At 42.2% G+C, this 26,218-nt stretch overlaps 1 protein-coding gene across 5 annotated transcripts in view; it reads right to left on the bottom strand.

The window, feature by feature from the left end:
- The window catches only part of smap1 (small ArfGAP 1), a 357,663-nt gene that overhangs the window by 200,023 nt on the left and 131,422 nt on the right, over positions 1-26,218 (bottom strand). For 3 of the 5 annotated variants that reach the window (XM_072498384.1, XM_072498383.1, XM_072498385.1), the window contains one exon: positions 18,700-18,795. The exons of the other annotated variants lie outside the window; for them this stretch is intronic. In XM_072498384.1, the coding sequence (XP_072354485.1) occupies positions 18,700-18,795 (96 nt within the window). The remainder of the gene's footprint in view (positions 1-18,699; positions 18,796-26,218) is intronic. 5 annotated transcript variants of the gene reach the window in all.

Below are 26,218 nucleotides of genomic sequence, written 5' to 3'. Positions count from 1 at the left end.
TACCAAAACAGGTAGTAATTAATGCAGATAATCATCAGGGGCTATTTAACGATGCTGCATTACAAACCCCTAATTTAGGAAGTGAAACCAAAAAACAAAATCTGCTGAAAGATCTGGTAGATGTGTAGGAATAACAAAACTGTTCTAAAATATGCTGTCGTCGATTTGGAAAACGAGCCAATAAAAATGGGGAAATGGGAACGGAATTCCTACAATGTTGATTTTTATCATCAAGCATATGTTCATGTGACCATTTATAGTACAGAAATTAGCACATAGAATTCCAGATGAACTTCAGTGATTAATGGAGTTGTCTCTTAAAAAAAGACTTGCATTTCAAAGTGCAGCAATAGCACAAAGCTATGATAGAAGTTAGAATACGAGCAAATAAGCAATCGCAAGCACGTTATAGTGCAGGAAGATAATCTCAGAAACAATTTAAAAGCAGTAAAGTATTTTACAAATACTACGCTTTAGAACCAATATTTGGCTCATCTTGGTTGAACAATGATTGAAGGCTCTGTACCCTCTGGCCACTTCTTGTGGCTAGCATCCCTATCTGAGCTAGAAGATCAGGTTCTAGTCCTACCCGGATGTGATGACCACAAAAGGTGTTTGTTCATAACATGGTCAAATAGGTTGATGATCAAGCCAGAATTCCTTCCAATGCCCCTATGGCAAGCAATAAGAGCACGAGCGAGGATCCTCACCATACAATGTGCAGACAATAAAAAACATAAGACCTGAATTTCAATGTGTTACGAAGTAAGCAACTCGTGCTGCAAATCAGGTGACAATTTAACAAGATATACCCAATAAAATTGGTTTTGGAGGAGTAATTATAATAATGTAAATGCCCAATTTTTTAATGTCCACAAAAACAATTGCTTGCCTCACCGCATCATAAAAATAGTTTGCACATTAAATTGGTAATTCTTTTTCACAACAAAGACCAGTTAACAGATTCCAGCCTTCAGGTTTACTGGATAATGGGAAATTTTAATGAACAGCACTTCTTTTGATCATGTAAATCTGCAAAAAAAAACAATCTTTGTTCTACTGCATCATATGGATTTATCTCTAGTCATTTAAAGCCATTTAAACTTCAATAGTACCATGCAGTCAAATGTTGTCTGAAAATGATCATGTGAAGTGCCACAGGATGTATCAGTATATTGGAGACCTTATTGTAATTCAAGTTGTCATTGCAGTCAGTCACCACTGTCGACTTCCAATGGTCAGTTTGAAGATTCGTTCAGAAACTAAAACAGGCAAGGGGTGGTTACACTGCTGAAGACTTGATATATCTGGAAGCACCACCTTTGTTCTACATCTTTATCCAACATCTTCCCAAATGGCTGTAGTTTCATAGAAGATAGGAGCAAGAGACAGCCATTCGACCCTTCGAGCCTGCTCCACCATTCCTTAGGATCATGGCTGACCATCCAACTGAATAACCTAATCCCGCTTCCCCCCTCACCCCCTCATATCCTTTGATACCCCCCTCACCCAAAGTGCTGTATCTAACTGTTTCTTGAAGACATACAATGTTTTGGCCTCCTGCGGTAACAAATTCCACACTGTCTGAGTGCAGAAATTTCTCGTATCCTCAGACTGTGACCCCTGGTTCTGGACACCCCCACCATTGGGAATACCTTCCCTGCATTTACCCTGTCTAGTCCTGTTAGAATGTTATGGGTTTCTATGAGATCCCCCCTCATTCTTCTGAGCTCCAGTGAATACAATCCTAACTGACTCAATCTCTCCTCATACATCTGCCCCACCACCCCAGGAATAAGTCTAGTAAACCTTCACTGCACTGCGTCTCGTGCAAGAACCTCCTTCCTCGAATAAATGACCAAAACTGCACACACTATTCCAGGTGTGGCCTCACCAAGATCCTCTATAATTGCAGCAAGACATCCCTGCTCCTGTACTCGAATCCTCTCACTATGAAGGAAACATATTGTTTGCCTTCTTTTCTGCCTGCTGCACTTGCATGCTTACCTTCAGCGACTGTTGTACAAGGACACCAGGTCTCTTTGCACATTCCCTTGTCCCCTGTCCTAATTTATGGCCATTCAGATAATACTCTGCCTTCTCGTTTTTGCAACCAAGTGGATAGCCTCACATTTCTCCAAATGATACGGCATCTGCCATTCATTTGCCTACTCGCTCAATTTTGTCCAAATTCAAAGCTTGCCCTAGCATGTTCAACATCCATTTTCAATTTGTCATTCAGTTACATTAATAAACTAAAACAGAGAAATCACTGTCGTAATAAAAGATGAGAATATGTTCACATGACATTATTCTTAATTTTAATGAACATGTTACCCCATTTTAAAATACAAAGGTTTGTACTTACACTGATTTAGTGGAATGGGGAAATACTATTTGAACACGCCAAAAATTTATCCACTAAATTTTAGTGAAAGTAATTTCAAGGCCTAAATGGGCTTGGTAATAGACTCACCCGATTGCCTATTCCAATAATCGCCCTGCTTCAGATCATTTAAATTGTCATAAGTACTTGGACTACCTCTAAATAAGTATTGATATTTTTCGGACAATTAAAACATTGCTCCTTAACAGCATTCCTTTCATTCTTATTTGTAGAGATTAACCTCCCATACCTTCACCTGAAAGGAATCATTTAAGAATCAAAAGCAATGTTATACGGATTGAACTTCAATTTCACTTCATGTCGATGGCTAGTTCTTTGCTGGAACCTTCATTACCATTTCCAAATAGTTTTTCATCCCACTGTGCAACCTTTGTACAGAGAATAATACAACTGCCATCATTAATTCCTGCTGCAGAAGTGAATAATGCTAGCAAGGAAACTTACTAACATTAAAATGGGTTTCAAAATTGAGTCTCTTGTCACAAGATCCTTGAGAAATTCACATTTGTTCCTTCTGTCATCAGATTTCTATATAAAATATATATATATTAAAATATATATATATATATATATATATATATTGACAAACTGCTATCTCCATGCTATGATTAAAATATTATTTACAACAATTCAAACAGGAAGTCAGAGCAGTGGGATCCTATTCCGGGTAAGAAATTAGAGCAGAAAAATGGAAGAGAGCATGCCAACCATTGAAGCCGAAGCACCAAACACTGCCTAATCCTGTTATTTACCACACCCATTTTTAGTGCTCGAATGCACTCTATTCCTTACACACTTCCATGCCCAGCTCCTCTCCAATACAGGCCTACCAACTCCTTTATCATTCCCTCTTCATATTTACAGAATGTTTAGATAATTTCCACAGTTTAGGGGGGGGGCACAGCTCAGAGTCTGATTTCCAGTTTCAATTGAAGGCTATGATAGAAATGGAGGGTTAGAAACACAAGGTAGAATGATATGGAGGAAAACACAGATGAGGACAGAGAAGAGCAAGGAAGTCCCGTTGGAGGTATATAGAACATTGGTGAGGCCACAGCTGGAATACTGTGTGCAGTTCTGGTTATAGGAAGGATGTGATTGCACTGGAGCGGGTGCAGAGGCATTCCACCAGGATTTTGCCTGGGATGAAGAGGGGTTACATAGGCTTGGGTTGTTTTTACTGGAGCAGAGAAGACTGAGGGGTGATCTGATCGAGATTGAGGGGCATGGACAGAGTGGATAGGGAACAACTGTTCCCCTTAGTTGAAGGGTTGGTTACGAGAGGACACAAGTTCAAGGTGAGGGGCAGGAGGTTTAGTGGGGTTTGAGGAAAAACCTTTTTTTACCCAAAAGGTGGCGACGATCTGAAACGCACTGCCTGAGAGGGTGGTAGAGGCGGGTTGCTTCACATCCTTTAAAAAGTACCTGGATGTGCTAAATTGGGGGAAGGCTAATTCTAACAATATTAGGCAGGAACTGAAGAACCTAGATTGGGGGCGGATGTTTGAGGGTAAATGAACATCTGACATGTGGGAGGCTTTCAAGTGTCAGTTGAAAAGAATTCAGGACCGGCATGTTCCTGTGAGGAAGAAGGATAAATACGGCAATTTTCGGGAACCTTGGATAATGAGAGATATTGTAGGCCTCGGGAAAAAGAAAAAGGCATTTGTCAGGGCTAAAAGTCTGGGAACAGGCGAAGTCTGGGTGGAATATAAGGAAAGTAGGAAGGAACTTAAGCAAGGAGTCAGGAGGGCTAGAAGGGGTCACGAAAAGTAATTGGCAAATAGGGTTAAGGAAAATCCCACGGCTTTTCTCATGTGCATAAAAAGCAAGAGGGTAGCCAGGGAAAGGGTTGGCCCACTGAAGCATAGGCAAGGGAATCTATGTGTGGAGCCAGAGGAAATGGGCGAGGTACTAAATGAATACTTTTGCATCAGTATTCACCAAAGAGAAGGAATTGGTAGATGTCGAGTCTGGAGAAGGGTGTGTAGATAGCCTGGGTCACATTGAGATCCAGAAAGACGAGGTGTTGGGCATCTTGAAAAATATTAAGGTAGATAAGTCCCCAGGGCCTGATGAGATCTACCCCAGAATACTGAAGGAGGCTAGAGAGGAAATTGCTGAGGCCTTGACAGAAATCTTTGGATCCTCACTGTCTTCAGGTGATGTCCCGGAGGACTGGAGAATAGCCAATGTTGTTCCTCTGTTTAAGAAGGGTAGCAAGGATCATCCAGGGAACTACAGGCCGGTGAGCCTTGCGTCAGTGGTAGGGAAATTAAAACATAGAACGATACAGCGCAGTACAGGCCCTTCGGCCCACGATGTTGCACCGACATGGGAAGTCAAAAAACAAAAGCCATCTAACCTACACTATGCCATTACCATCCATATGCTTATCCAATAAACTTTTAAATGCCCTCAATGTTGGCGAGTTCACTACTGTTGCAGGTAGGGCATTCTACGGCCTCACCACTCTTTGCGTAAAGAACCTACCTCTGACCTCTGTCCTATATCTCTTACCCCTCAGTTTAAGGCTCTGTCCCTTCATGCTAGCCATTTCCATCCGTGGGAGAAGGCTCTCACTGTCCACCCTATCTAACCCCCTGATCATTTTGTATGCCTCTATTAAGTCTCCTCTTAATCTTCTTCTCTCTAACGAAAACAGCCTCAAGTCCCTCAGCCTTTCCTCATAAGATTTTCCCTCCATACCAGGCAACAGCCTGGTAAATCTCATCTGCACCCGCTCCAAAGCTTCCACGTCCTTCCTATAATGCGGTGACCAGAACTGTACGCAATACTCCAAATGCGGCCGTACCAGAGTTTTGTACAGCTGCAACATGACCTCCTAACTCCGGAACTCAATCCCTCTACCAATAAAGGCCAACACTCCATAGGCCTTCTTCACAACCCTATCAACCTGGGTGGCAACTTTCAGGGATCTATGTACATGGACACCTAGATCCCTCTGCTCATCCACACTTCCAAGAACTTTACCATTAGCCAAATATTCCGCATTCCTGTTATTCCTTCCAAAGTGAATCACCTCACACTTCTCTACATTAAACTCCATTTGCCACCTCTCAGCCCAGCTCTGCAGCTTATCTATGTCCCTCTGTAACCTGCTACATCCTTCCACACTGTCGACAACACCACCGACTTTAGTGTCGTCTGCAAATTTACTCACCCACCCTTCTGCGCCCTCTTCTAGGTCATTGATAAAAATGACAAACAGCAACGGCCCCAGAACAGATCCTTGTGGTACGCCACTTGTAACTGAACTCCATTCTGAACATTTCCCATCAACCACCACCCTCTGTCTTCTTTCAGCTAGCCAATTTCTGATCCACATCTCTAAATCACCCTCAATCCCCAGCCTCCATATTTTCTGCAATAGCCTACCGTGGGGAACCTTATCAAACGCTTTACTGAAATCCATATACACTACATCAACTGCTCTACCCTCGTCTACCTGTTCAGTCACCTTCTCAAAGAACTCGATAAGGTTTGTGAGGCATGACCTACCCTTCACAAAGCCATGCTGACTATCCCTAATCATATTATTCCTATCTAGATGATTATAAATCTTGTCTCTTATAATCCCCTCCAAGACTTTACCAAGACTTACTGGAGAGAATGCTTCGAGACAGGATCTACTCCCATTTGGAAGCAAATGGACATATTAGTGAGAGGTAGCATGGTTTTGTGAAGGGGAGGTCGTGTCTCACTAACTTGATAGAGTTTTTCGAGGAGGTCACAAAGATGATTGATGCAGGTAGGGCAGTGGATGTTGTCTATATGGACTTCAGTAAGGTCCCTCATGGTAGACTAATACAAAAGGTGAAGTCACATGGGATCAGGGGTGAGCTGGCAAGGTGGATACAGAACTGGCTAGGTCATAGAAGGCAGAGAGTAGCAATGGAAGGATGCTTTTCTGATTGGAGGGCTGTGACTAGTGGTGTTCCGCAGGGATCAGTGGTGGGACCTTTGCTGTTTGTAGTATATATAAATGATTTGGAGGAAAATATAACTGGTCTGATTAGTAAGTTTGCAGACGACACAAAGGTTGGTGGAATTGCGGATAGCGATGAGGACTGTCAGAGGATACAGCAGGATTTAGATTGTTTGGAGACTTGAGCGGAGAGATGGCAGATGGAGTTTAATCCGGACAAATGTGAGGTAATGCATTTTGGAATGTCTAATGCAGGTAGGGAATATACAGTGAATGGTAGAACCCTCAAGAGTATTGAAAGTCAGAGAGATCTAGGTGTACAGGTCCACAGGTCACTGAAAGGGGCAACACAGGTGGAGAAGGTAGTCAAGAAGGCATATGGCATGCTTGCCTTCATTGGCCGGGGCATTGAGTATATGAATTGGCAAGTCATGTTGCAGCTGTATAGAACCTTAGTTAGGCCACACTTGGAGTATAGTGTTCAATTCTGGTCGCCACATTACCAGAAGGATGTGGAGGCTTTAGAGAGGGTGCAGAAGAGATTTACCAGAATGGTGCCTGGTATGGAGGGCATTAGCTATGAGGAGCGGTTGAATAAACTCTGTTTGTTCTCACTGGAACGATGGAGGTTGAGGGGTGACCTGATAGAGATGTACTAAATTATGAGGGGCATAGACAGAGTGGATAATCAGAGGCTTTTCCCCAGGGTAGAGGGGTCAATTACTAGGGGGCATAGGTTTAAGGTGCAAGGGGCAAGGTTTAGAGTAGATATACGAGGCAAGTTTTTTTTACACAGAGGGTAGTGGTGCCTGGAACTCACTACCGGAGGAGGTGGTGGAAGCAGGGACGATAGTGACATTTAAGGGGCATCTTGACAAATACATGAATAGGATGGGAATAGAGGGATACGGACCCAGGAAGTGTAGAAGATTTTAGTTTAGTCGGGCAGCATGGTCGGCACGGGCTTGGAGGGCCGAAGGGCCTGTTCCTGTGCTGTACATTTCTTTGTTCTTTGATGAGCACTTGGCATGTCGTTAAAAAAATCAGAGAGGGGCACCACCAGTTTTTTTTTGGTCTAATTACAAAACATTGTAACACATTTAAAGCAGAAATTGCAATATAACTAGCCATATTTGGCGGGCCTGGCTTCCTAAAGTAGACTTTTGTCTTCAGCATCCTGACAACCTGAATGAAGCCAGGAAAAATTTATTCGGGAACTGCAAACACCTTGTTTGTAGGTGAATGCAGCAACCTCTTTTAAACATTCACTGAGGAGTTTGTGCATTTCAGTAGCTAAACGGAGTATTTGAGTCTCTGAAAGCATGAAATTATTGATCCTGGAAGAAATAAAGCCAAAAGTTAGATTTCACTGCATTTATTGCTGTCACGAACAAAGAGCACTTTTAAAAGACTAGGTCATTTACTATCATTGTACAGGAAAGCTCATGTTGCGCGGCTGGTGTCCTATGTGCTTAATTTCCATAGATTCATCATGACCACCAGTTCAGAATCTAAACTCAGCTCAAATGTGGTGTGGAGATAATTTACTGGAGAGAATCATGAAGAGAAATAAAATATTCTGGGGACAAAAGTATTTTAGGGGTAATAGATCTGCAAATCACAGGCCTAAAGTATCTAATCACAAGGGATGCATGATTAATTTGTGGTAAATGAAATAAGATGACCTCAAGGGTGGATTGTGCATTCAATCATCCTGATTTTGAAATCTTATTCTTTCCAAGAGATACCCAAAACTGAAAGTGCACCTGAAATGAGCCTGTCTTTAAACTGCACTGGTGTTGTAACCAATGTATTTCCAGCATTTTAGGTTAGATTTCAAATTTGCAGTCTCTTCCAAAATTAATTTATAGGATGTGGGCGTCACTGGCCAGGCCAGCATTCATTGCCCATCCCTAGTTGCCCTTGAAGTCATGTCTCACGAATTTGATTAAGTTTTTTGAAGGGGTAACCAAGGAGGTAGATGAGGGCAGTGCTGTGGACGTTGTCAACATGGACTTTAGCAAGGCCTTTGACAAGGTACCGCATGGTAAGTTGTTGCAAAAGGTTAAATCTCACTGAATCCAGGGAAAGTAGCCAATTGGATACAAAATTGGCTTGGTGACCGAAGACAAAGGGTGGTTGTGGAGAGTTGTTCTTCAAACTGGAGGCCTGTGACCAGCGGTGGCCTCAGGGATCGGTGCTGGGTCCACTGTTATTTGTCATAGATTATCATAGAATTGACAGTGCAGAAGGAGGCCATTCGGCCCATCGAGTCTGCACCGACTCTTGGAAAGAGCACCCTACTCAAGGTCAACGCCTCCACCCTATCCCCATAACCCAGTAACCCCACCCAACACTAAGGGCAATTTATCATGGCCAATCCACCTAACCTGCACATCTTTGGACTGTGGGAGGAAACTGGAGCACCCGGAGGAAACCCACGCACACACGGGGAAGATGTGCAGACTCCGCACAGACAGTGACCCAAGCCGGAATCGAACCTGGGACCCTGGAGCTGTGAAGCAATTGTGCTATCCACAATGCTACCGTGCTATATATATATATATATATATATATATATATATATATACACACACACACACACATATATATATATATATATATATATATATAAATAAATGATTTGGATGAGAATGTAGGAAGCATGGTTAGTAAGTTTGCAGATAACACCAAGATTGGTGGCATAGTGGATAGTGAAGCAGGTTAAATAAGACTGCAATAGGATCTTGACCAATTGGGCCAGTGGGCCGATGAATGGCAGATGGGAGTTTAATTTGGATAAATGTGAGGTGATGCATTTTGGTAGATCAAATCAGGGCAGGACCTATTCATTTAATGGTAGGGAGTTGTGGACAGTTACAGAACAAAGAGATCTAGGAATACAGGTTCATAGCTCCTTGAAGGTGGAGTCAGAGGCGGACAGGGTGTGAAGAAGGCATTCAGCATGCTAGGTTTTATTGGTCAGAATATTGAATATAGGAGTTGGGACATCTTCCTGAAGTTGTACAAGACATTGGTAAGACCACACATGGAACACTGTGTTCAGTTCTGGTCGCCCTATTATAAGAAGGATATTTTTAAACTAGAAAGAGTGCAGAAGAGATTTACAAGGATGCTACCAGGACTTGGTGTGAGTTATAAGGAGAGGCAGGGACTTTTTTCCCTGGAGCTTCGGAGGCTTAGGGGTGATCTTATAGAGGTCTATAAAATAATGAGGAGCATCGATAAGGTAGATATTTAACATCTTTTCCCAAAGGTAGAGGATTCTAGGACTAGAGGGCATAGGTTTAAGGTGAGAGAGGAGAGATACAAAAGAGACCAGAGGGGAAATTTCTTCACACAGAGGGTGGTGAGCATCTGGAACGAGCTGCCAGAGGCAGAGGTAGAGGCAGGTACAATTTTGTCCCTTAAAAAGCAGTTCGACAATTACATGGGCAGGGAGGGTATAGAGGGATATGGGCCAAATGCAGGCAAGTGGGACTCGCTTAGTGATAGAAACTGGGCGGCATGGACCAGCTGGGCCGATGGGCCTGTTTCCATGCTGTAAACATCTATGTCTCTAAGTAGTGGCGATGAGCTGCCTTCTTGAACTGCTGCAATGCTTGTGGTACACCCACAGTGCTTTAGGGAATAGTTCCAGGATTTGGAACCAGCGACAGTGAAGGAACAGCGATCTATTTCCAAATGAGGGCGGTGCGTGGCTTGGAGGGGAACCTCCAGGTGGTGGTTCCCCAGGTATCTGCTGCCTTTATCCTTCTACATGGCAGCATTCATAAGTTTGGAAGGTGCTGCCTCAGGAGCCTTAGTGAGTTCTTGCAGTGCATCTTGTAGATCAGGGGTTTTCAAAGTGTGGGTTGCAACCCATGGGTGGGTCACGGGAAAATGTCAGAAGGGTCGCGGAGGCAGGGTCAAATTGCTGTTCGTTATGCCCATCAACCACTAAAGCAGAGTTTCCCAACAGCAGCATTCAGAAGCCTGCTGGAAAAATCCTACCTGAAATATGAATTCAGTCCTCTCAAACAATTGACAATGAGGACTGATTTGACAGTTAGGAATTCTGGCTTATTGCTCCAGATTCATGTTGATCAATTTTGCTCCTTTAAATATTTTAAAGAAGTAATTTCAGTGCACTGTAATTGGTTTTGGGGACATAGGAGCTGATGGACATACATTTATCAGGAAGATCACGCTGGAGTGAATGCAACTCAGGGGAACTAACCATGTGTCAACCAGTGTAGGTGAGAACAGAATGGGGCTTCATAGCTTTAAATCCTTCCCTAATTTGTGCTCAGCATTGAGTCCATAAATGTGATAAAAACGGACGCTAATGAGTAAAGAGTGTTTAAGGTGACATTTGATTAACCTACCAAAGCAGGGGAGGCAACTTCTGTATTGAAGAGCAGGATTGGCAAGATTATAAATATCGTAGTTAATCAATTTATTTGTCTATTGATTAAGGGAGTGAGTCACCAACCCTCATTGGTGGTGGTGGTGAAATTGCACATTGGCTCGAAGGCAAATTTATATGGTCCTATCTGAAATTCTACTATAATTGCTGAATACAATTGAGCATTGGAACAGTTTAGAAAGATCTGCAAATGGGATTCAGACTGTTTTGTGATTCTGCACATATTTGTTTTAAATCCCTCCACATGACTGACCACAAAAAACTTGCATTCCCTTTCTCTCTCTATTTTAATTAAATACCTGTCCACTTGTGCTGATTTCATATGTATGTGAAGGCGGATGTATTCAACCACACATCTCAGCCAACTAACTTAACTCTCAGCGGTTTCAACACTTTGAATATGTAAGACATCATGTCGCTGAGAAAGGGGAGACAGGATGACTGAATAAGGATATGCCTTTACTTACCCTTCATTTTAGCTTTGAGTAGCATTTCAAAGTTCAGTGATAGAAAAGAAATGGCTAAATTTTTCAGATCAATGGCCTTCCATTACAGCCATCAAGTGCATTTGATCTGCTGACTATTTCAAGTATTGTCTGTTTTCAATTCAGGTACTTCACTTTCAGGGATTAGCTCGATTATCCTGTCCTCACTCAATGTTGACATAAGTTCAACACACCAGGGGCTACCAGATAGCGATTAAGAACAGGAAAACTAGATGATTTTCTTTCTCTCCCTTGTCTGGGGCAAGGAAGCAATAGAGTCCCAACCATTGCCTAGACTCAGGGAAGACTGGGGAAGCAAACAGGCCGTGGATTTTGGAGGTCGGCCGGCATGGGTCCCGAAGGTTAACAAGTTGGTAAAAGTTTGAAAAACACTGTTGTAGATGGTACACTCAGCTGCCACTGTTCGGCGGATGTGGATGGGGTGCCAATTGAGTGGGTTGCTTTGTCCTAGATGGTGTCGAGCTTCTTCAATGTTGTTGGAGCTGCACTCACCTAGGCAAGTGAAATTATTCCATCACACTCCTGACCTGTGCCTTGTATATAATGGAAAGGCTTTGGGAAGTCAAGAGGTTAGATACTGGCCACAGGATTCCTAGTCTCTGAACTTTTCTTGTAGCCACAATATTACAGCATTTATAAAACTAATTCAGTTCAGTTTCTGGTCAATGGTAACCTCCTCCCATGATGTTGATAGTGAGGGATTCAGCAATGGCAATGCCATTGAAAGTCAAGGGTTGGTGGTTAGATTCTCTTGTTGGAAGTGGTCATTGCCAGACACTTGTAGGCATGAATGTAACTTGCCACTTGTCAGCCGGACTACAGTCTAGGTTTTGCTGCATGTGGACACAGACTACCTCAATGTCTGAGGAGTCACGAATGGTGCTGAACGTTGTGCAATCATCAGTAAACATTTCCACTTCTGATCTTATGATGAAAGGAAGGTTATTGATGAAGCAGCTGAAGATTACCCTGAGGGACTCCTGCAATGATGTCATCCAATCATCATCCTTTGTGCCAGATATGACTCTGGCATATAAAGATATGTATGCACAACATACATATCTTTGTGTACACACAAAGAAAAATGGACTTTGACCTTTTTATTTAAGTAACCTGAAGCAATATTTCAGCAAAGCTGATGTCCTCCACTCCAACATTGGCCTACAGGATGAACAACTGCTTCCAATACTGAGAAAGCACAAGGCAAATGAGGCTGTCCAAGTTTATTTATTTACTTTGAAGAATTGTTGAAGCATATCACAAGCACAAAATAGTTTTTTTTCCTAATTTTTTTGTCTAAAATAGGGGGGGAAAGTTAGTCTGTCATCAATCTGACAACTACATTTAGGTCAATATACAGGGCAACAGAAATTCCTTTGCTCTTTCCTATCATGCTTTTCTGAAGTTTGTGTCATTGACAAGGTCAAAGCAATACTTGCTCCTGAAGCAGACACCGGTCTCCCTGCCAAATCTCTGAAGTGACAATTGCAATAGGGTCCGGGAGGTTAGTTTTTTTTTTAAACATAAAATGAAGGTTAGGCTTCACAGCTCCTATTGCTGTCTTGCAATCTTCTTTAGAGTGAGAAAAAAGCATCGTTCTCAGATGCAAGACATCTACAAAGTAAACAGGATTCAACCAATCATAAAATCTCACAAAGATAAAAATTGTTAAAGAGATCAAATGATGTTGACACTTTTTGCTCTATTTTGTTTTCAAAATCAGCTTCAAACCGTTGACAAGGACGTGACGTGTTGTTAACGAGAATTTTTTCACAAAACTAAAAGTTTTTAAAAATCAGTTGTTTATGTTCAGGATACAGCAGAACTGGCACATAAGAATGCTGTTTTCCAGTAATGCATTCAAATATGACCCACAATAGCATTAAGATGATTCTGAATGTTGATTCAACAGGGAATTGGATAAATATTTGGAGGGAAATTTTACAGGGTTATGGGGAAAGGGTAAGGGAGAAGGACTAACTGGATAGCTCTTTCACACAGAAGAAACACAATGGATTAAATGGCAACCTTCTGAGCTATACGATTGTACTGCATTGTTTAAAACAGTGACAAAGAAACTGCAATGGTGGCATTAGAGATCTACTCAAACAGCAATCAGAACTGACCTTTGGTCTGGATACTGGAGATTTCAGCTTAGCCATATTCATACTGTATGAAGCTAAACAAAATGATGAGCTTATGACAATTATAAAAGACTCAAATAGTCCAAATTCAAAATTAAATGAAATTTTCTCTCGATACTACTTTACACAATATGCTCTCCCTTACCAAAGCATTGTCACACATCCATCTCTAAAGAGATAGAACTAGTTTTCTAAAATCTTCAGCCAATGTTGCTCCATGATCAGCTGGCAAAATGCATTTCTCCCTGAAACAACATGCCTTGCTTTACTGAAAAACAATCTAACAGCTTGGCTAAGACTGACAACATTCAGCAACTGGAAACACTGACTAACATCTCTAAGAATTGTCAGACAAAATGCTCTTAAGTCAGAATGCTATGAGTTCAGATCTTGGGGAGTCTAGGCTGTTGCTGCAATACTGAGGTTACTGCATTGCATTTTAGCTGAGGGTGGCACAGCAGCACAGTGCTCAGCACTGTTGCTTCACAGCACCAGGGTCCTAGGTTCAATTCCCTTATTGGGTCACTGGGAGTTTGCACGTTCTCTACGTGTCTACGTGGATTTCCGCTAAGTGCTCCGATTTCCTCCCACAAGTCCCTAAAGTCGTGCTGTTAGGTAATTTGGACATTCTGAATTCACCCCGTGTATCCAAACAGGCACCTAGTCGCCGGAGTGTGGCGACTAGGGGCTTTTCACAGTAACTTCATTGCATAATTAATGTAAGCCTACTTGTGACAATAAAGATTATTGTTATTATACTTTAGCAAAGATAACATCTGCTTCTTTAGTTGAACACAGAGCATGATTCAAAGAAAAGCAGAAAATTGGCCAATTTATCCTCAACCTAAACCAAGGAGCCATTATTTATTTGATGCTTGTGGGATACGTTTTGCATAAATCGTTGCTCCATTTACTTATGAAACCGTAACTACTCTTCAAACCTCCACTGGCTATAAAACACTTCAGGGTACCTGGAGGACATGAGATTTTGTTAGGATACCGGACCAGGCCCCAATTTTTGTTAGGGTACCGGATGAGAAACCGCAACCATATTGCAATTTGTAAATCTGTGAGGAAAGGATACATCACCGCAGGAGTGATGATTATGGCCAAAAGATTATCGCTCATTTTAAAAACAAACTTTAGTTTAAACACAGAATTAACCACATTATCAAAGAATCTCTTTCCAATTAACAGTTAAACAGTGCTTAAATAAAAGGAAATACTTGAACTCACTATTTACACCTGCCATTGCACATATTCTAACTAAGCAACCCAATACAGTTGAAAATCCACTCTCAAAAGTTAGCAATCAAGTTTATTTGCTTTTCTCTGAGTAGATCTTTGGTGAGAGATCCTTTCAGAAACAACTTGAAAATCCTGGTCTTGTCAGACTCAAATCCTATGGTAAAACTGCCAAAACCACAGACAGACCTTGCTCCTCCCATTAATTACATCATCTCGATCCCACTAACATGTCCCATGATCTGCTTAGCTAGGTCTAAACACCATCCCTCAGTAATTATCTACACCTCAGGGAACCTCATTTCTATAAACAATATTCCATTAGCTATCTATATGTAAACAAATAAATAATCAACGATTATCTCACCTTTATGACTCCTTAATCACAGCTTTCGCAGACATACTGGCTGTATGTATTTGAACATTTTAAGAACATTTCAACAAAATATAAAATGTAATATACAACAATTTCCTACATTCCTCACAATATAAAGTTACTCCTTGACCATTTAACCTGCTAATTGTGAAGCAAATACTCAACAGTTTTACAGCTTTAAACTTAAAAGTCCAGGGCTATACTCTGCAATTATCAACAGCTGCAAACCTTGTTCTCCACATAATCAGAATCTGGATAAATAGGTGTGACTATAAGTAGACAGACTTATCAAAATCACAGACACTAAACATCCATTTTACAATTCCTTTGGTGCAACACGAGGTTCCTAAAATGCAATACCATGCCTGGGGCTTGATAAAGGATTAATTGGACATCACGAGTGGGAATCACAGCCAATTGTTCACCCCACCTCCCTCAATTCAGGAGCATGGAACCCAATTGTAGTCCTTCTACTGCCATCCAGAAGAGACCTGCTAAATCAGCACTGACCAGGAATGAGATACTCAGTTCCATTGATATTTTTCATTTGACAGTAAAAAGGATATCATTTTGCACACTCCAAATGATTTGCTTGTCTCGTGCTTTAATTGTTTAATGTTGAAGTAGAACGTTAAACTCATATGATTGTGGGGCCAGGTGGAAGAGATTATCAGAATTATTCAGTGATAATATTCTGCCCTACGTTCATACATGCGGAGGCTAAGTGAATAAGCGCTTTGGTTAATAGCTTTCATTGTGAATCTTCCCACTGGTATGAGGAGGAAAAATCTTTGTTGCAAAGGGAAGTGATTTCTCCTTAATAATTAAGAGAAGAGAAAAAAGATTGATCTCCAAATTAACTGAAATTAAGAAAAATTCTGTAGTGTAAGTATAAAGTCCAATTATAACAGACATTTTCAAAAATAAACTGGTGTCAATTTTCTCTCCTTTTGTACAGGAGGGGGAAATAATCCAAAGCATCCATCATCTTCTGGCATCTTGCACAAGTACCTATTATTCACAGGAGTTTTGATGCTGACTTATTTAGTATTCACCTACCCCCAGCCAGAAATGCAGAACAAGGACCAGGAGCAGAAATTAATGGTCAATTTGCCTGGGAAGGGACATTGTAACAACCCCACCTGACAGCATCTCATCCAGCTTCAACATTCCAGTGCCATTTCCAAGCTCCCTCAAATCCACCTCAGACCTGTGGGCCCAGCCAAACCACCATGTAGCCAAAAATCAGCTTCATCTTCCCCGTACCAGCCACAGACACCGATACGCCCTTACCTCAACCCCAATTCCAGCCTCAGCTCAAAAATCACTCTGGATTCAAACTCTTCAAATCCATCACTGGATAGGACTAGCAATGTAGGCACAAGGCCCTGACCACAGCTCAGTTTGCAAGGCAGCAAATTAGGTGTACGGCAACAAATAGAAGATAAAATAATTGTAAAGAGAAATATATATTATGCAAAGCAGTGAGTGATCCAGTAAAATCCTAGGCACTCTCTTTATGACTGCATGGCAATCTGGAAGGATTACAAGTGCAATTACAGCAGTATCAAAACTGAGGAACCAAAACCTACAAGATGAAAATGAAGTGAAACAAAACATTGGGAGCCCAAAGAAGTTCAGAATGATATTACAATAGAAAGTTTTATTTATAAAATATATAACACAAGGGGAAAAGTAATCATGTTTCAGTGATCTGTTCTGCAACTGAAAATTTCATCAATTTTGATTCCAATTTCCGCCCTTCCCACACCTTCACATCTGACTCTTCCTTTCCTCGATTTCTGGTCTCCATTTCTGGGGATAACTGCCGGCCAATATCTACCAGTAGCCCACCAACCCTGGACAGCTACTTCCCTCCCCATTTCCTGCTTTTCTCGGTTCTCAGTTCCATCTCATTCTGACAATGCCATCTACCAAACCAGTGCGTTCAATAGGTCTGTCTGCCTTTCTCTTCAACCAAAGATTCTTCTCATCGACCATGTCCATCCTATTTCCCGCACGTCTGCTCTCATCCCTTCCTCTCTCTCCCAGGACAACCATGATTCACCTTCCACCCCATCAGCCTCCACATTCAATAGATCATCCATTGCCATTTCCCCCCAACTGAAAACCTCAGTTCTGTTTGCAAGCATGACCCCCAAGCTTCTGGTCACATTATCTTAATTATCTGTCACACTCCCACTCTGGCCTTTGCCCTTGGCCTCCTACAATATCCCAATAAAGCTCAATGGAAGTTCAAAGAACATCACCTCATCCATCAATAAGGCAATTTACAGCCATCCAGATTCAATGAGTTTAACCATTTCAGATCACAGCCATTCCTCCCTCAACACCCCCCCCCCCCCCCCCCCAGACAGCAGTTGTCCGGCGGGGCGGGCAAAGTAGTATTGTCACTGGACGAGTAATCGAAAGATCCTGCTGTCTGCTCTGGGGACCTAGGTCCCAATCCACCCACAGCAGATGAATAAGTTTGAATAAAATTCAATAGAATCTCGAATTACAAGCCTAGTGATGACCATGGAACCTGTATCAACTGTTGTAAAAACCTATCTGGTTCACTAATGTCTGTTATGGAAGGAAATCTGCTGTCCTTACCTGGTCTGGCCTACGCAGGATTCCAGACCCACAGCAATGTGGCTGACTCCTTACTGCCATCTGAAACGGCCTAGCAAACTACTCAGATCAAGGGCAATTAGGAATGGGCAAAAAAGTGACACCCACATCCCATGAAAGAATTTTAAAGAAGCTAATTGTTACTATTCCACTGTTGCTGTTAGTTTTGTTTCTCGACTTGCCGCATTACTATCTCTTTTTTGCCGTGCAACATCATTTTAGTCATTTAATCACTCCTGCCTAACATCCCCATCAGCTCTTCCCTTGTGTTCTTTCCTCCTCGCCTCACTTTCACTGCCTCTGTATTTGCTTCAACATTGTTATATCTTTTGATCGGTCTTATAGAAAATCATCGACCTCAAACATTAAATCAGTTTCTCGCCGTAGATACTGTTGAGTATTTTCAACATTTTCGCTTTTTATCTACAGTATTTTGTTTCTGTATCCATTTTCTATCCCTCGGGGAACAGTTAAGCTTCAATATGTTTAAGATTGACCCAGTGCCGGAACAATAGCAACAGTATAAATCATCCTCTTGCAAAAATTGAAAATGATTCAAAATATAAACAGTAAATACTAAAAAGGCTGTCGGTCTAACAGCACCTGCAACAAATGATAGAATGATAAATGACAAAAATGATTCATTAGAAACAAGTTGTGTCTTTTATTTCACCAGCCATAAAAGTGATAGTAACATTTTATAATTAAACATGAATTCAGGGTTTTACAATTTTTCAAGGTGTGCAAATTCAGGAGTCTAGAATGGCTACATTTATTTGTGCCACACACGAGGGGGAGTACTCTGTAGTTGCAGTCTCATTGTCAGTGCTCCCCCTAGTGTTGTAGCACAAATAAACATAGTTGTTCTCAATATCAAATTGCAGTGAGGTATTGCTACAGGGTGAAACAGCACATCAAGCTAGTGTGATATAGACTCTGCCCGCTATTCTAACAGAAACATGGATTACTACCAATGTTTCCACATTCAAAAATATTAAGTAATACTCACTAGAGCTGCAGAAACAATGCATTCCTTCTCTGTACTAAGGTCTTCTCCAGTTAGGCTGATGATGCTTGGAGGTAGACCCATGGCATGGGGAGGAGACTGGAAGTAAGAGAGGTCCTCATGTCAGACGAGATTTAATAAAATGAGTGACCAGTATTTGCAATTGCTTCAGGTAGGGTATCGGAGGCAGGCAATAAAACTTCATTCAGGAACAAGTTAGGTTACTCAACACAAACAATTCCCTCGCCACCCCCCCAATCTGAATGTGCCAAACACCTCCCTCATTTACCCAAGTATTTACCCACTTAACATGTAGTTCTTTTTAATATTGTTCGTGACTGGTAATGAAACTTTAATGTGCGAGAAAAGTGACAAGCTAAATACTTTACTTTTACTGGATTTACCTTTTGAAATTTTGTGAAGCCAATTGGTTAGCTCAATACAATAATAATCTTTATTGTCACAAGTAGGCTTACATTAACACTGCAATGAAGTTGCTGTGAAAAGCCCCTAGTTGCCACATTCCGGCACCTGTTCGGGTACACAGAGGGAGAATTCATAATGTCCAATTCACCGAACAAGCACGTCTTTCGGGACTTGTGGGAGGAAACCGGAGCACCCGGAGGAAACCCACGCAGACTCATGGAGAACGTGCAGACTCAACACAGACAGTGACCCAAGTGGCCGGAAATTGAACCTGGGACCCTGGAGCTGTGAAGCAACAGTGTTACCCACTGTGCTACAATACAACCCCAGTCCCATTGTTAACAAGTTAAAATTCTCCCACTGCATCAAACAACCCACAATCTCAGCACAGCCACAGGCTAATATTCTAATATGTTCAGGTAAGCACCCCATCAAAGACGTGTGCAGCTAACCAAGAAAACACTAGTTAACAATAATGAGAAAAAATAAACTGAAGCTAATGAAAAATGTATTTTAACAACTGATAACTTGTGGAGAGGGGAGTATTTGGGAGAGAAAGGAGGAGCATGGTAGGATAAGGAGATGGTTGAATAAAGGGGAATGGGTTTACCAAGGCAGTAGAAATGAGTCACAAGAAAAGCAAACTGCTTCTCCAAGAAATCCAGTGAAAAGCAAATTAACAGTGATTTTGATCACTTTTATTGTGTATACTCTGGGTGAGAGCTCTGGCAAATAAAACTAGAGTCAACACCCCTCTTTAGTGAGTAACTTGGGAGCTTCCTCTCTACAAAGGCAGACATATACAACAAAATTCATCACCATCTCCAATGTGCCAGTTCAGTCTTCAGCCGACGATGAAAACTTTTATGCGCTTAGGAGATTTGGATGAGCTACAGCAGGCTCCTTGAAGCACAGAGGAAGTACCGGCAGCAGTGCCTACATGGGATCCTTCAAATCCGGCGACAAGTAATGCAGCACCACAGCAGCGTCCTTGCCCAAGCCAGCTTGTCCAGTGCTAGTCACGCAAAAACAGCTGGATGGGATACGTCCTTCACATGTCTGACACCGGACTCCTGAAGCAACTGCTCCACATGGTTGTGGCAGAACATTCCCAGGAGGACTCAAAATAGGTATGTTTAAAGCAACGATTGACAGGTTTCCAAATACCAATGACAAAGGGATATGTAGATACTGTGGGGAAAAGACATTGAACTGAATGATCAGCCATGATCATATTGAATGGCAGAGCAGACTAGATGGGCAGAATGGCATATTCCTTCTCCTATGTTCCTATGACAGGGAAATTTCAGGGACAACCCAAAAGGATCCTTGAAGAGGTCAAACATACTCACGGGAGACACTGACTTGTGTACGTCCAAAATGGAGGAAGTTCGTTTGGGAGCACACTGAAGACATCGAGAGACTTCATCAAAAATATGCAGTGCAAAGCTGAGGTGTTGAGGCGCTGGACGGAGCACACAGAGCAGACAAGTTTTGCGACTGCACGTAAAGGAGTACAGAGTGGAAATGATGAGGCACGAGTGCTAACTTGGTAATTTAATGCAAGTGGAATATCTCTGGTAAGTTTTTCTCAGCTATAATTTTGATCAATAGTCAGACTCTGACTTCGGACTTTAAAACTGCAAGCTAGTGAAAAAGCCTACTTTGACAGAAAATGTCAATTGAAAACGGTTGCCGATAAAGTATTAATCACAGTAAAAGCAGGCAGGTTTTGTGACTACAAAGAGCATACAGGACGGAGTGTGACGAGGAACAAATGCTAATTTGAAATTTGGTGCAGCAGGGGAAGGCGATGCTGGGTTCCATACCTTTATTAAGCCTCCAGTAGCTGGTGAGCATACATAGGCATTAATTAGGTCTCCAAGGCAGCCTTCAGGACGCGCGATAACGCAGAATCACCGAGCAGAAACCGATAGCCAAGTTCCGCACACATGAGTACGGCCTCAACCGGGACCTTGGATTCATGTCGCATTACATTCATCCCCCCACCATCTGGCCTGGTCTAGTGAAATCCTACCAACTTTCATGGCTTGAGGCAATTCACACCTCTTTAACCTGTGATTATCTCTCTTTCCAGTCTCTCCGTCTGGACCTGCAAAGACTCGCATTCAAAGTATCGTCTTGCATCATTGCCTTTGTCTATTGTGTGTTTCTGGTACCCACCTCTTCATTCACCCGAGGAAGGAGCTGCGCTCCGAAAGCTAGTGATTCAAAACAAACTTGTTCGACTTTAAACTGGTGTTGTAAGACTTCTTACTGTGCCCATCCCAGTCCAATGCCAGCATCTCCATTAGGTCAGCAGATAGGTGACTAGCTGATTGGTAAGTTTTAAGATTTTTATCCCTCTAAACAAGCAGCTGAGTGACATTGTTAAACCCAAAATCTAATTAGTTAAATAAAACACAATAAAAGATGGACGGGCAAATGGTGTGCTGCAGCACGTGGAGGCTGGTGGACACCAGTGTGATCCAGGGCAACCATTTAGAGTCAGAGTTTCACAGCACAGAAAACGGCCCTTTGCATCTGTGCCTTCCATCAAGCGTTTATTCTAATCCCACTTTCCAACACTTGGTCTTTAGCCTTGTATGCTATGGTGTTTTAAATGCTTATCTAAATGCTTCCTAAATGTTAAGGGTTCCTGCCGGTACCACCCTTTCAGGCAGTGAGTTCCAGATTCCCACCACTCTCTGGGTGAAAATGTTTTTCCTCAAATCCCCTCTAAATCGCCTGGTCGTTACCTTAAATGTTTCTTTTATTCATTTACAGGACGTGGGTGGCGCTGGTTAGGCCAGCATTTATTGCCCATCCCCAGTTGCCCTTCAGAAGGTGGTGGTGAGTTGCCTTCTTGAAAGGTGTAGGTAAACCCACAGTGCTGTTAGGAGGGCGTTCCAGGATGTTATCCCAGTGATAGTGAAGGAACGGCAATACATTTCCAAGTCAGGGTGGTGAGTGACCTGGATGGTGTTGAGTATCGTGTGTTGTTGGAGCTGCATTCATCCAGGCAAATGGTGATCCATTACACTCCTGACTTGTGCCTTGCAGATGGCGGACAGGCTTTGAGGGGGTCAGGAGGTAAGTTACCCGTCGTAGGATTCCTCGCCTTTGACTTGCTCGGTAGCCACAGTATTAAATCTGGCAAGATTAGCTAATTCACCAGAGGTGAAAGTGAACCACAGATTTGCTAATCTACAAGTTTCAGACAGTGCACATGTATCTACTGAGCAATCCTGAGGACTCCAATTTACCAAGGGGAAAAACTATTCTTTCATGTCACCATGTGCACTGAGGCAGGATTCACAGGCACAGCTCCACCTTCCAAATTACAAAATATCCTTAACACTGCTTTAAGAATTTTGAATAAAATTGTATTGTTTGCTTCATAATTTTAAATAAGGACTTATGATTAACCATGAAGTGCACGCAGTAATCTTCCTGTTAGAAGGAATACCATGAATAGAACTCAAGGCCACCGACAGATGAATAGTAAAATTTGTTGAAGCAAATAGGACTGTGAAGGATCTCAGGAGCAGGTAATTGTGCTGCCCCTTTACAAAGTTTGAAAATGTCTTAAGTTTGAATTACGACTCAGGTTTAAGGCACATTGATTGAAGCTCAGTGTAAGCCTAGCAAAGAAACCACACAGTTAAAAATAAATTACAAAATGTATTTCACATTAATATTTAACTGCAACAGGAATCCCTGCAGGAATGAAAAGCTGTTCAACTAATCTGTATGTTTACTTCAAAGAGCAATTGAAAGATTACATACCGGTGAGAAGAATCTGTTGTTCAAGAGACTATCATGGTGTGCATTTATAATATTACAAGTTTTTTGAAAAACAATTTTCAAGGTCACATATTGGATTGGATTTGTTTATTGTCACGTGTACCGAGGTACAGTGAAAAGTATTTTTCTACGTGCAGCTCAAACAGATCATTTAGTACATGAAAAGAAAATACATAATCGGGCAACATAAGGTCCACAATATAAGTACATAGACACCGGCATCATGTGAAGCATACAGGAGTGTAGTATTAATCAGTTCAGTCCATAAGAGGAATCTGGTAACAGTGGGGAAGAAGCTGTTTTTAAGTCTGTTTGTGTGTTCTCAGACTTTTGTATCTCCTGCCCGATGGAAGAAGTTGGAAGAGTGAGTAAGCCGGGTGGGAGGGGTCTTTGATTATGCTGCCCGTTTCCCCAGGCAGCGGGAGGTGTAGATGGAGTCAATGGATGGGAGGCAGGTTTGTGTGATGGACTAGGCGGTGTTCACGACTCTCTGAAGTTTCTTGCGGTCTGGGCCGAGCAGTTGCCATATCAGGCTGTGATGCAGCCAGGTAGGATGCTTTCTATGATGCTGTAAACGTTGGTAAGAGTCAATGTGGACATGCCGAATTTCCTTAGTTTCCTGAGGAAGTATAGACACTGTGATGCTTTCTTGGTGATAGCCTCGCCATGGGTGGTCGAGGACAGATTTTTGATGATGTATACACCTAGGAATTTGAAGCTGTCAACCATCTCCACATCGACCCCGTTGATGCAGACAGGGTTGTGTACAGTACTTGGCTTTCTGAAGTCAATGACCAGCTCTTTAGCTTTGCTGGCATTGAGGGAGAGATTATTGTCGTTACATCACTCCATTAGGTTCTCTATCTCCCTCCTGTATTCTGACTTGTCGTTGTTCGAGACCCGACCCACTCTGGTGCCGTCGGCAAACTTGCAGATGGGAGTTGGCGCCGGAGCGTGGTGACTCTCTGCGAGCTCGCTCACCTTGGGCTGAGTTTAAAGGCAGTTTCCAAAATGAACTCAAGAGGATCACCTGACTTTTTTCCCTCATGGATTCAGGCTTGAACCATTCAGCCAGACAAAATGGAAACTTCCCCAAACATATACATTTAAAATTTACTAAGTGTTTCAAAAGAGTAAACAGAAACTCACTGACTTGATGGCTTTTCCTCCAAACACAAAGACAATAACTGATAAGCCACAGCAAGGTGTGAACAAACTTGACCCTTTTGATCATTACAGAGGCTAACGTGCCTTCAGTTAACTAATGGATTTACAACTTATAAGTGCCACACATGAAGAAGTAAAGAACCTTTTTTTCTCCCTGTAAACCCAATTCCACCTACTAAGCTCACCCGTTAAAGCAACCTTTGGCAATTTTACAGTGGAACCTTTCGCAGCTGCAGAGAATACCCTGCAGCATTTTCACATCTCAACTTCAAAACATGTCAGGCCTGCAGTGAATATAGACTTAGAAACATGAATCAAGTTTAGTATAGTTTTATCTTCATTTGTAACTAATCTTTGTGTGTTGTATATGTGTTAGCAACTGTAACTTCTCCAGAGCAAGTGTGAAATCAACTAACCTTTTCCTTGAAAGTTAACAAAAAAGGGTTTGCTGCTCGGTTATTTTAAACTAAATTACTCACTCCAAGAGTAAGATACACACACTCATGTACAAATATATTGTTCACTGGTAACTTTAGGGAAACATCTTTAAAGTGTCTGTGACACAAAGAAAGGTACATTCTTGCAGAAAGGTTACAGCAAACTGCAATGCACCAAATAACAAATTGGGGTTGATCCAATCCAGCTGAAAATCTATCAAAACCTTTAAAAAAAAAACATCTTTCAAGTATTTGGATCCTTGAGCGTTCAGGCAGTAAAGATGAGCAGTTTTATTACACAACTTTTGTCTGATATGATCCATCTGCAACAACTCTCCAAGTAAATACACTGAGATTCTTATGATGTGCCATTAGTTACAAAACTCTGACTGATTTCAGCATGTTCAATATGGACTGGGCACTCTTTGATATTGTCTGAAAAATATAATGTCAATGCTCAGAAAAGGCCAACATTTTATGACAGCAGCATCTTCACATTTAACAGTGTGTGATATACTGGATCCTCTGTGGCATGTGAAAATAGTCGTTTCACCACTTTTTCCTGCTGATTCTTTTTGTACCCTAACTGTCCCTCTCCCATCCCTCTGCACAGCACTGAAAACATTTTTCATTGTTGCATCCACGGTGCTTTCCTCTGCTTCAGTACTTGGTCCCTTTTTATAAATTAATTTGTGGGACGCGCACATCGCTGGCTAGACTAGCATTTATAGCCCATTCCTAATTGCCCTTGCGAAAATGGTGGTGAGCTGCCTTCTTGAACCTCTGCAGTCGACATGGTGCAGATACACCCACAATACTGTTAGGAATGGAGTTCTAGGATTTTGATGCAGCGACAGTGAAAGAACGGTGATATATTCCCAAGTCAGGATGGCGCGTGGCTTTGGGGGGGGGGGGGGGGAACGTCCAAGTGGTGGTGCTCCCATGGGTCCATTGCTCGTGTCCGTTTAGATGATAGAGATCATGGGTTTGGAGGTGCTATCCAAGGAGCCTTGGCGAGTTCCTGCAGTGCATCTTGTAGGTGTCACACACTGCTGTCATTGTGCCAGTGGTGAAAGGAGTGAATATTTGTGGAGAGGATGCCATCAAGCTGGCTGTTTTGCCCTGAGTGCTGTTGAGCTTCTTGAGTGTTGTTGGAGTTGCACTCATCCAGGCAAGTGGAGAGTATTCCATTACACTCCTGACTTGTGCTTTGGAGATGGTGGACAGGCTTTTGGGGGGGGGGGGGGGGGGGGGGGTCAGGAGGAGAGTTACTCATCGTAGGATTCCTAGTCTCTGATCTGTTCTTGTAGCTGCGGTATTTATAAGGCTAGTCCAATTCAATTTCAGGTCAATGGCCTTGGATGTTGATAGTGGGGGATTCAGCAACGGCAATGCCATTAAATGTCATGGGGCGATGGTTAGATTCCCTCTTGTTGTAGACGGTCATTACCTGGCATTTGTGGGGCACAAATGTTACTTGCCACTTGCCAGCCTAATACTGGATATTGTCCAGGTCTTGTTGCATTTGGACATGAACTGCTTCAGTATCTGTAGGCCTCTAACACCTAGGCATGTCCCTTACATGTTGTTTTGTCTGATGTACTGAATATTTATCCTCTTAGGATAGTCAGTGGAGGAGAGGGAAACATGGAAGAGGTAAAGATTTGTAAGTCTTGAGAAGGATG

Source organism: Scyliorhinus torazame, chromosome 4, assembly GCF_047496885.1.
Source record: "Scyliorhinus torazame isolate Kashiwa2021f chromosome 4, sScyTor2.1, whole genome shotgun sequence".
Classification (NCBI taxonomy): domain Eukaryota; kingdom Metazoa; phylum Chordata; class Chondrichthyes; order Carcharhiniformes; family Scyliorhinidae; genus Scyliorhinus; species Scyliorhinus torazame.
The sequence above is the reverse complement of the archived record's forward strand: the minus strand, read 5'-3'. Positions and strand labels throughout refer to the sequence as shown.